The sequence below is a fragment of the Dermacentor andersoni genome, chromosome 2 (genome assembly GCF_023375885.2).
Source record: "Dermacentor andersoni chromosome 2, qqDerAnde1_hic_scaffold, whole genome shotgun sequence".
Taxonomy (NCBI): Eukaryota; Metazoa; Arthropoda; class Arachnida; order Ixodida; family Ixodidae; genus Dermacentor; species Dermacentor andersoni.
This window is the reverse complement of record NC_092815.1, coordinates 136,926,013-136,938,031: the sequence shown is the minus strand read 5'-3', so window position 1 is coordinate 136,938,031 and position 12,019 is coordinate 136,926,013. Positions and strand designations below refer to the sequence as shown.

The window sequence follows — 12,019 nt, the reverse complement described above, 5'->3', positions numbered from 1 at the left end:
GTCCTACAACGGGGCGAAAGCGCACGACGAAGCTGCGCTCTCTTTTCTCTCCCGCTGTTCAAAGACGACCGCCCAGAGGACATCCGCGATTCATTATTTTTTTTTACCGCTTCCAGGAACACGCTCCGAAGAAGGCGAGAAGGAAATCGCGCCAAAGTCCTCGAGGGCGTATGAAGGGGCCCTGTACCGTCCGCGCGCCTGTTCCATTGTCCCATTGCTGGCAGAGACAGCGTGCGCCGTTCGCGAGACCGTCGGCCAGTCGCCCCTTCCCCCTCCCAGATGGGCCGAGGGTTCGGATGCCCTTGAGGAGAGTAGGCATCGCGGTCGTAAACGGTCGGCGCCCCGGCCATCCCTGCTCGACGAGCGACGTGTGGCGGCCGACCGCGGCCGGCCCAGATGGGAAGCACGTGCCGCCCGGTCGGGTCCGCGCTCGCGCGAGCCTGTACGGAGCCGCACAGCGAATGCACGCGTGCGCCTCGGGGCCGAAACGGCGCACGACGAGAAGGGGCGGCCGTGATCCTCAAAGAGCCCGCTTTGTGCGTCTCGCTGTCCTCCGGCCCGACGTTTTAGCCCGAACCAAGTTTGACTGCTAGCGACTCGGGCCCCACGGTGCGGTCTCCTAGCTCTCTCTTTTACTGTCATTTTCTTTTGCTTCTACCGAGGTTATGGCAGCGTCCGGGCCGTTCGAAAGGATTGCTCAACCATTCGCAATGCTTAATTTGAGAAGACAAACTGTATACTTTAGATAAAGAGAACTCGGGCCTGCGATGGTCTTTTCGCTCTTTTTCCTTTCTTTTTCTTTCTTCTTTTTTTCTTTAAGCCGGTAACTTTACTCAGGCGGCACGGAAAGTGGGCGAAAAAAGAGGAGGATGGGAGACGACGAACCACAGAAAGAGGCGAATCACGTGACCAGATGTGTCCACTCACTCTAAGGCTGTCGTCCAAACACGAACTGTACTTTGTACTCGCGAAGATGTTATGGTCATCCGCAAGTGTATTGTGACCCGCTGCGGTTAGCTCAGCGCACGGCTATATCGCTGCGCTGCTGAGCACGAAGCTGTGGCTTTGGTCCCGGGCGCGGCGTCCGCATTCCGGTGGAAACGAAATTCAGAAGCGCCCGCGTGTACCGTGCATTTTTTTTCTTTTTTTTGCGCGTCAAAAATCGCCAAATGTTGAAAATTTATGCGAAGTCACGTGCTACGGCCGGCCTCATAATGATATCGTGGTTCTGACACGTATTATGAAACGTGTTAAATTCTTGGAGATGTGTATATAGTGCCGAAGTTCTGGACGTAGTCGCCGTTTATCCTTTCGCGGCTTTTTCTTTTTAAAACTGGAAAGTATGTAGAAGTACGGGCGATGGGAACGGGAGAGTTGGATACTGTGCTTGTATATTTCTGTACCTGCAGTGCTTTCGCTTATCAGCTCTCTGGCACTGAAGGGCCACGCAGTCGTCGTTTCTCGTGACGTTATCTTGCTGAAGGCCATGGTGCTCGGATAGCTCTCATGTTACTTTTTTGCGCTTTAATTCGCGTTGAACTAGTCCCCACTCTTGGACCTTATATTATTTGCATCAAGAAAGTGGAATTGATGAAGTTGAAAGTAGCGACGCCGTTCGTATCGTTTCTCACAATACAGTCTATAACGAATAAAGCACGCGTGGACTTCAAGAACGGTTCGCAATGTATACGACCAGTGTGCGTCCTCCATGTCAACACACACATTTTTTTGTTTCGGTTTTGCGAGCGTGACAAATGGAAGCCACAACGTCTTAGCTCGTTTGTCATCATCAGCTGAGAATATTACATGTTCTCTGCACGAGAAAGCGTCTCGCGCCCAGCGATCTCCAGTTACCCACGTCTTGCATCAGCTCATTCCATCCATGCATTCAAAATCTACAACTCCATACCACCGCCTTAATCCATGTTCTCGACTGCGCTTCTCTGCTTCACTTTCACCTCTATCGCGAATCATAATTAAGAGCAATGTATAACCTTTGCAATCAGTGACACAATGGGCACATGACCCCCCCCCCCCCCCGAAATTTTTGGCGTTAGTATTAGGCGTGCGAAGCTCCTCCTCCTCCGTTCTCACGCTCCCCCTCCCGAGTCAAGTGCGTGTCCCACTCCAACCGAAAAGATATTTCTGGTTACGCCGCTGTTTACAATGCTTAAACGCTAAACCTTTACTGAGGCTCGACAGACGTAACGTGGTAACTTCGGCCTTGTAACCTTGAAAAAAAATTTCCACATAAACGATGATCCTACTATCTTATTTTTACATCACCGCGTCACATTCCAAACGCATTACTTGTAACGACCAGCGCGTGTACGTGGACGCGATGTTATGAACGAGGAGGGGGGAGCGTTCTTCGCTCCCGGCATGCATCGTAACGGCGTCGTACCCACCCGCGTGTGGAAATAAACCGATTCCGAGGTCGTAAGTCCCGTCGGCGAAACACACACACACACACACACGGCTCGGAAATGCAGGGTCGCGCTGCCGGGGCTGAGTGAGGGCGAGGTGCGCGTAGCGCATGGCGGAAGTGGTTTTTTTCTCTTCTCCGTTCGGGAGCCGCGAGATTCGTTTAAACACTCGGCTGCGGACAGGGCATGGCGTGCGCGTCATTTGGCAGACATCCCGTGCACGAGGTAAACACTATGGCGCGCGCGCCGCGAACTGTGCCGGCGCCGGCGCCATTCCCACACTGTACCCGAGCTTATAGGCCGCGACTCAGAACTATAGCCTCCATTGCTCGGTCAGTACATACAGCCAGGTCTCCCCGCAATGTGTGGCACAGCGCGCAGTTTGAAAGAAACGAAAGCAAATGCGGATAATCGGTTGCGCGTATACGTTTGTGCCATGCGGCCGATGTTAATCGAAGTTACCGCGACCACGTGACAGGAGGGCAGTGTCGCAGTTAGTAGAGAGTCTTGTGGCAATATGTTCGACGGGGTCGTGTCAGAGCGCAGCTCGTTTAAGACAGCAACTAAGTGTTGCTGCTGGCATAAGCGGGAGACTAATTATTTAAGTTAAGCTGCGTGTGCACTTGTGTAACAGTAAAACGACCATGCGCCCTTACCGTAATGCCCAACAAATACAAGAGATGACCTGCAGTGATGGGCTAGCGGTGACGTTCTGGCGGGAAAGTCAGGAAAGAAAAATTTGGGCCAAGCAATAATCAACCTCTTCGAGCCAAACATGCGAAATGGAGTTCTAACCGACATATTTAAACGTATAAACTGATTCAATGTTGCTGTTTAATGTCCTTGCAACGGCAATAATGCGCATGATATCGTCCTTGAACTTAGACTCATATTTCTTTACTTATTTTAACTTTTTAGTTCGCACGCCCGTTATTTCTGTAGTTTGTCTCTCAAGTTCGATTCTCAAGAACAGTGCAGGGAACACAATGAAAAGATATAGAATCATTGAATCGATCATATGCGCAAACGTTTCAATGTGGAGAGTTCACTGACAAGTTTTAAGAGAGGCCTTGGTCGTGTGAGGCCCGTGACGGCGATGGCTATTATTACTCCGAAAAAAGATAATCACTGCAGCGGCTGAGTCTAATAGCTCACTTTGCCTGACAAGGGACTCTGATTCACGTAGTTCGCAACATCATACCATACTTTAGCCCAGCAGTAAACAAAGGTATTTTCAAATAAATAAATAAACAGGAGTAAACATGACGTAACACGGGGTCCTTACTCTCAAGATATTCACCGTAGCTAGCCAAAAAACAATGTAGAGCTCTCCAAGAAGAGCAGGCGCTCGCCTGCTTTTCTTTTTTCTCCCGAAAGACAAATGAACGCGCTACGCTTACCGCATTCCTTCCCTGAACTTCTACTTGCACCTTTGGGTCAAGTTTGATGCCCTCCTTGCTCTGCTCTTTCTTTTTTCCTTTTTGTTACGAGGAAGAAACCATTCATCACTTCCTCCTATCTTGTCGCCGCTTTAATTGCGGTTAGAGAGCGTTTATTGGAACTACCTCTTCGAAAACTTGGCTTGGACTTAAAGAAGCCGTAATTCTTTTGTTTGGCGCCACCACAGTGGGATTCATCCACATGCAGGGACGTTTACTCCCATGTCCCTGTTAGAATTGTATCTCTTGCTTTATTTCTTTTGTGTGCTTTGCAGTTAGTGATTATTCCTAGTATTGTTGCTTTCATATTAATATATAACTCCACCTCCTACAGCACTCAGTCCGTAGCAATTTTGAAATTTATTTTTTTTCATTATAACTTGGTATAATCTGCCCATTTTACGGCCAAGCCCCCATGGTAGGTAGGACCCGCATGTTCGATGGACAACAACCTTTCTTTCTTTCCTTCTTTCTTTCTTTCTTTCTTTCTTTCTTTAAAATATTCTCGAAGAGTTGGGACATCTTCGAATTATCGACATTTGTCATCACGTATGTCCCGTAAGAGCGCAAAGAACGGGGACGAAAAGGAGGGACGACACAAGCACTGCCATTTGAGTGGTGCGCGTTTTACTCTGCTTCAGTCAGTGTCCACCCGTTGGAGTTGGCAAAGCGCAACGGACGGTGACGTTTCGTCACACCAGGAACAGCAGGTAGCGTTACGGCCGCATACGAAAAGGGTTGCAATCGCGCGCTCAACAAGACAGACAAAGCGATAAAGAAAGCAGGGAAGGCAAGAAGGTCGAGCAAAGTCTCGCCCGATTCGCTACGCCTATCTCGGAAAAGGGGCGAGAAAGGGCGTGGCAGAAAGTGAAGGAACAAATAAAGTGAATGCGCTGACACGCGCAGAGAAACGTTAACTAATACAGTAAAACGCGATGTACAGACCAGTTTTCTTGAAGAAGCGGACGTTTCCGTGGCTCTCTGCGTGCATAATCCTCACGGCTACGACGGGCTCGGTCGAATTCCGCGCCTGGGAATTCCTTAACGTGGTCCATGGGCGAGAACGAGTGATTTACGTATTACTACGGGGTTCCCACTTCGTATATACGGATATTGAGGGGGGGGGGGGGGGGGGGGGGGGGGCATCGGACGTTCCCGCGGCGACCGACGAAGCGGCTCTGAGCAGCTGTCGACAGAGTGTTCAATGAAAGGAGTGCGTTGTGCCTCGCTTGACGCCAGACTGTTTGTTGTCCTGCCGCCTCGCGCCAACTTTGGCATACACAGTGTTTTATGTGCACGCTGAAACCATGTATTCGAAATAAAGGGGCCGCAACGATGAAAACTTCCCGATACAATATATATTATATATATATATATATATATATATATATATATATATATATATATATATATATATATATATATATATATATCTTTCTCCTTACCCCTTCCTCTCGTGCTGGGTAGCCAACTTGGACTCGCACATCCTTAGCCCAGGAAGCTACGTGCTTTGATGACTTCCTTGAAATCAGCGCACCTGAGAATACGTTTATAGACACATTGTGTTTACTAGCACACACACACCCTTTCTCTCTCTTCCTTTTTCAATTTCCTTATATCTTCCAATCCACCATCCTATTTTCCCCCTTGCAGGATATTCATTATGTCCGTGTGGTTAACCTCTCTGCCTTTCATCCCTTGTTTTCTTTATTTCGCTCTGCCTTCAAGCGTCCCACTTCAAACACCGTTCAGGAGCTTTCGTTTGTATATGAACCTACTAATAGCTCGGTACAGCGTATGGGCCGTCTACAACGAAGTCAAAGCCGGGTGCCGTGCGCGGCTGGGGACGCGCGCGCGCGCGCGACAGAGCGCGGAGCAAGGCAGGGCACCAGCGTGGGCGCCGAACGCTCGCCCTTCGGCGCGGCGCGAGACCCTCCAGGACCCTTCCTTCTGGCGGAGTCGGGTTTCCTCCAGACGCTTCGTATCTCTCGTCGACGCGCGCCCTCCACTACTGCGCGCGGTCGCAGATGCCGCGAGGGCCCATTCAGGACTTCGTCGAAGTGGGCCCACTCGCGCCGTTCGAGCGACGGCTGTGCCGAACAAACAAAGCTCCTTCGATGCGCGGTCAATTTGTCTTGTCTCGTGCGCATGCAGAAGGGGGCGCGCCGTTTTTTTTTTTTTTTTAATTGCAACCCCTTCTGCGAGCTTATAAAGTGAACCTCATTGCTAAGGGAAACGTTGGGGCTGTATTGGTATGGTCGTCTTGATCTGATATCTATACAGCACAAAACAGACCACGAACAGTGGAAGCGAGTATGCAGCGCCGGCTTCTTATATCCATTACATTCGCCCAAAGAACACGTACTACGCTATGAAAACACAAAAAAACTAGATGAGAGTAAGTCCCCACATGTAAGTGTTATTTTGGCAAGTTGTGAAATATAGTTAGGTGCCAGCGCTGTCCGCGTTGCTTCTCGTTTTCCCTTTCGCGCCTCAGACACAGTTAGGATGCGCGCTCGTGTATGGATGGTTGCTTATACCAGTGGCTTATTATTCTTTTTTTTTGGGGGGGGGGGGGGGGGGGCGTTACGTTGCTGATAACAGATGCAAAACAGCGTCGAGATTCATCGTATGCGTTCGTGATACTATGTGTACTTGAAATAAGAAATATAGGCACGACGACAGAAAAGGAACATGGCAAAGCAAACCTAACAGGCAAGCAAAACAGTGGATGCCAGATGGGAAACGTTGAAGATGATCGCTCGATCGTGACGGAAGGTTTCACTCGACGACATGCGCGTGGGTGTGACGAATAGTAAATTACTTCCGTGCCTTGGGAACAACGTCGTCAACAGCTGTACTTTCGTTGGGATTCCTGCCAAATATAAAGGCGTATGGGGCTCCTGCCGACGGTGTATACTGCGGTCCTACACGTTACAATTTACAGCTCTACATAGTACCGAGTGGGCCAAAGGCAACTTATATACCGTGTGTCCCAGCTAACATTAGCCAAGCTGTCGAACGAAAAAAAAATTAAAGACGGCGCAAAGTACAATTATAAAAGCTAATGCGTTCGGTCGTCAAAGGTGTGTCGACTGAACAACTTGCACCATGTGTTTTTTTTTTAAATCTTTTGTTTTTCGTTGAACAGCTCGGCTGACGTTAGCTGGGACACCCTATAGAAAGAAGCCTTACTTCTCTGTGTGAACAGCCCGTGGCGCGAAGTTCTAGCAGTGCTGCTTCTACAAACAGCGACTGCGCGGTATACATTTGGCAAGCCGCGCAGATCTTTCTCGGGCAAGTTTGCCAGTACTAGTGTAATGTACCCGCAACTTCTGCATCACGACATTTGCTCAGCGCGTTTGGTTAATGCGTGGCTCGCAGATCCTTCTAAAGTTTTAATTTTTGGGATAAACCAAACATCGCCAGCTGCATGCAGAGTGCACTGCGTGAGTTGGAGACCGCCGTCCGGCCGGTTCGTGCAGATTATACGCGCAGTTCCTGTCACGTGAACGCTCACGATTCAGGCACAAGAAGCCTTATACACGTACGCAACGATTGCGCGATGTAGTATCTTGTTTAATAGAAAAGAAAGGAGAAACGACGATCCTCTCGCATCCCTAATTTGTCTTGGCTCGCGCGAGAAGCGGCCCCGCTGCCGAATGCAGTGTCGTGACCGGCTTTTCGGGACCGCTTCCAAATTTTTCGAACGGTGCCGTCTAGTTCTCCTTGCCAAATGAGTGGCTGAGCGAGTGAGTGACAACCACAGGTCTCTCTCGACTCCGCAGCGGCGCGCTCGACGACTAAGATCGCAACGTCGGCCCTACGGAGCTAGGACACAGATCCATGAGTATACGCTACTGGAGTTCACTGAATCAACGAATGCATTCAGAAGAGCGCATCACAGACGTATATATCCTCGAAGGGGGAAGTCGGTCAAGGGACGTTTCTGTGTCAGAACGCCAATCGGAATTTTCTTGATCGTTATGGAAACACTCTCCGCAGAATAAAGCAGGTTACGAGAAAGGTGGAAGTACTTGTCGAAACGGGCTCCTCGCCGGGTTGTACTGGGGCGCACTGTTGCTGTTCCCGACTACATCTCAACCTATCGCTGACATCGTAATCCAGAAGTCGTAGCGTGTTGGGGTGACACCCCTTTGCCAGGTTCAGTTGTCGTTCCGTGCTGTTCTCTTTTTCAACTTGTCGAGACCATTTCGATCTTTAATAACGGTCGCAATAGCATTCACGCACGAAATAACCGAACCGCGCGATCATCTGAACGAGTAACATACCCGAACAACAACAACAACAAAAATGTGTGAATAACGGTCGCAGCGGCATTCGGACGATGATGACAAAAGTGTACTGCATGGCTCGCAGGGCAAGCAGCCCCCGCTCAATTGCGGGAAAAGCTCATTTGCACCTTCCCGAGCCAGCTTGATAAGCTCCATCACAACACGTTTCAACGGCCATCGGCAGTGCACGCGGTTTTTTAGCTTCGCCGAACGAAGGTTGATTGATTGATTGACTGATTTGCTTGGGTGAAATTGGAAAAACGTTGGCGACTATCGTATCGCCTGCTTGTTGACAAACAGCACATTGTTCCATTATCAAAGGATGATATATATAATGAAATGATAAAACACACACACACACGCACACACTTTCCGGTAATAAAGCGCTTTTCGCAAACGCGCTTAAACACGGTCAGTAATAGCAGACAGGCCGTGCGCGTTCCGGCGGTCCTCTACTCACAAGTTGAATCCGCGGTCCCTGTGCACTGTGACGGCAAATCCGAACATGGATCCTTTGGGACCCCGGTGCACGAGGGCCGAAGGTAGGTCCACGTTGAAGGCCCACGCGAGTGGGCCCGCGTCCAGCAGCACCAAAGCGCAGAGGAACCGAAACAACATGGCCCGCACAAGTCCGTGCGGACGGGTCCGCAACGGCATCTTCACCGAACGAACCGGGGGCCGACCGAAGCGCGGGAGGAGCGATGCCGGCTACAGGCCGCTGCTCCGAAGCCGGGTTTCGCTCTCCGCGGGGGCGAGAGCCTACTTCCGCGCACTGGGAGAGGGCGTGAGGGGAGGGAGGGAGGGAGAGAGGAGGTGTGGTGGAGAGGGTGAGCGCGCTGATTTGCGAGAGCTTTTCACGTCTCGGGGCTCACCTCGTTGTTCCTCACCGACCCCCACCGCATCTTTCCTTTTATCGTTTATTTTACTCTCGATGTGTCTTCTTGCTCCTCTTTCTGCGACCGCCTCCCTCCCGTGTTTCCAGCTTGGGACATTTCTACGACCCTTCGTAATTGCCGTTTTATTTATTTATTTATTTATTTATGGAACTTCCTATGACTGTTCTATCTTTCTTTCTTTCTTGAAGTAATTTCCATAAAAAATAGAACATTTCTTATTTGTTCGTGTTTCCGATTCCGCCCTCCGTTTTGACAGCTTTCTTTTTTTTTTCTCTCGCACTGACTTATCTTGGAGGCTCGGTATTCTTGGCACGTTTCCTCAGAGATCATCTCTAGTTTTATCTCTCTCTCTCTCTGGATGCTTTAAGTTTCCCTTTTTTGCGAGCTGCGTTTTCTTTTTCTTTTTTGTTAACAGAACCAAGAGTATTCCACCTTACGGCAGCTAATGTACGCAGGATGCTGCGACCTTAGCTCTTTTCTGTGACCGGAAAAAGCTTCGCGCTGCCGTCCAGGTGAATGCAAATTTTCCCTTTTCTTGAATGTTTCAAGTAGCGAGAAATTTTCTCAGAATCAGCAAACAAATGACGCACGTTGCTGATTCATTTGAAGAAGTAATTCAGAGACATAAAGAGCATGATCGGTGCTTCTCAGCAAAGAACTGCTGTTGACCTAGAAACTTGACCCAGCTAACCATCGCTGTCACAGATAACTTTCGCATACGACTCGATCTTCTTTGACTCTGCGGGGTCTAACTCCGTCGGCGCTCTGTCTGCTAAAAACTCCATCATTTTCTTGATAAGCGAACTTAGGTATCGTTCTGTACTCCTTGTTTGTCTGCTTAATGAAATAATAATGGCACCACTACTTTGCAGAGAGCCCGACAAAGCCGTCAGCAGTGCTTTGAGATCCACAATAAATTCCGGCTTGGCCCTATAGAAACGTGGCCTCACTATAGGAAATGTTTTCCGAAGGAACGTAAAGGCTAGGCTGTGCAAATTTTTGCGCAAGTGCCCCACAAAAGAAGATGGGCAGTGGCTATACGCGAAACCACGTCGTTTTGCTATTTCTTGGGAGTTGCGGCTGCTGTCACTTTCTTATATCCGCTACTAAGTTACAGATGCAGGCGTCTGATGTGTACTATCCTATCTTATCTCTTGAGTTGGACACTTTCCTTCTTTGTCCTTTCTTTATTAGGTCCTTTGTTACTTGGGAGAGCTTGCCTACTGGTTGCCTTGGTGTGTTGCCTAACACTTCAACTGCTGCCTCTGAAGCCAGCCTAGTTAAGTTTTCATTCATTACCTCTATGTCGTCATCATCTCTCCGTTCTAAGGCTGCATATTTGTTTGCAAGCACCAGCCTGAATTTGTCTGCTTTTACCCTTACTACCTCTAAGTTGACCTGTTTCTTCTTGACCAATTTTGCTCTTTCTCTCTTCAAATTGAGGTGAATCATAGCCCCCACTAACCTGCGATCACTGCACTTTACCTTACCTATCACTTCTACATCCTGCACTATGCTGGGGTCGGCAGAAAGTACGAAATCAACTTCATTTCTTGTTTCGCCATTAAGGCTTTTCCAGGTCCACTTTCTGTTGCTACGCATCCTGAAAAAGGTGTTCATTATTCGAAGCTCATTCCTTTCTGCGAATTATACCAGCATCTCTCCTCTAGCATTCATAGAATCGACGCCGTAGTTTCCAATTGCTTGTTCCCCAGCCTGCTTTTCCCCACTTTTGCATTGAGGTCGCTCATTACTACAGTATAGTGAGTTTGCACTTTTCTCATCGCTAATTCAACATCTTCATAAAACTGATCTACTCCACCATCATCGTGACTGGATGTTGGAGCGTAGGCTTGTACTACCTTTAATCTATACCTCTTATTAAGTTTGATTACGACTACTGCTACCCTCTCATTCTATACTGACCTGTACGATATCCAGAGGAGTCAGGATACCTCCATTAGAAACAGTAATGGACAGGATACAGAAGCTCCTCCTATAGCTAGCGATGAGGTGAGAAGGGCCTTACAAGAAATGAAACGAGGAAGAGCGGTAGGAGAAGATGGAATAACAGTCAATTTAATCAAAGAGAGAGGAGACATAATGCTTGGAAAACTGGCGGCTCTTTATACGAGGTGTCTATCGACTGCAAGGTCCCAGAAAACTGGAAGAATTAGTACTGTCACAGTCGTTAAAACAGGTCGATTGACCAGAGGGACTTCAGCAATGCCTTCATCGCCTTCTGGTGTGAAGATCGCAGCTGCCGGCACTCTAACTAGAAGTTAAAAGTCGCGTCCTATAAGGATACCATAATAAGGCCACAAAGGCCGCAGCCATAAACGTGGGGGCGAAATTACAAAGCTTTCCGCCCGTAAGTACTCTTTGTCATTGGCTGGCTGTTTTCGCTAATGATGTCCAGCGTCTGGAATTTGTTCTTACGAACAATTCTAGCGTAAAAGATTTTTGTGAATACAGGCCCAGGTGAGTATACATACATGCCTGTATAGCATGCTTAGTCAGCCTCGTTTAGCACACTCCCTTGAGTAGACCAACAATATCTGGGAAAAAGATGCGCGGTGCTAAAGCGGCAACAGGTCCTAATTACGTCCTAATCGCAATCGATTAGGACGTACCTTATCCCACCTATCGCAATTATCACTGTGCTCAGCAAGGACACATCCCATCATGATACGTCTGCAGTTCAGGTGGACCGCTATTTACTACGCTTTCACTTCGCCTTCAGTAACCTTCTTTTTTTGTAATATTTTTTGTTGCTTGAGCAAGACCCATTGTCCCGAATTCCTTTATTCACTGAAAAGACCATTCTGTGTTAATCCGAGAACCGTATTGATAGAAGGACGCAGCGGCAAGGTGGTATTCACAGCGTAACGTTGGGTGTGGCACAGATGCGTACAAATGCGTAGCCACCGTTGCCACAATAGATGATAACTGTATTTTTTAGT

General features: G+C 48.7%; 1 protein-coding gene across 1 annotated transcript in view; it reads right to left on the bottom strand.

The window, feature by feature from the left end:
* LOC126540052 (integrin alpha-PS2-like) overlaps window positions 1-9,819 on the bottom strand; it is an 86,623-nt gene extending 76,804 nt beyond the window's left edge. The window contains exon 1 of the mRNA XM_072286553.1: window positions 8,621-9,819. Within this exon, the coding sequence (XP_072142654.1) occupies window positions 8,621-8,817 (197 nt within the window). The 5' untranslated portion in view covers window positions 8,818-9,819. The remainder of the gene's footprint in view (window positions 1-8,620) is intronic.
* Window positions 9,820-12,019: the final 2,200 nt, after the last annotated feature.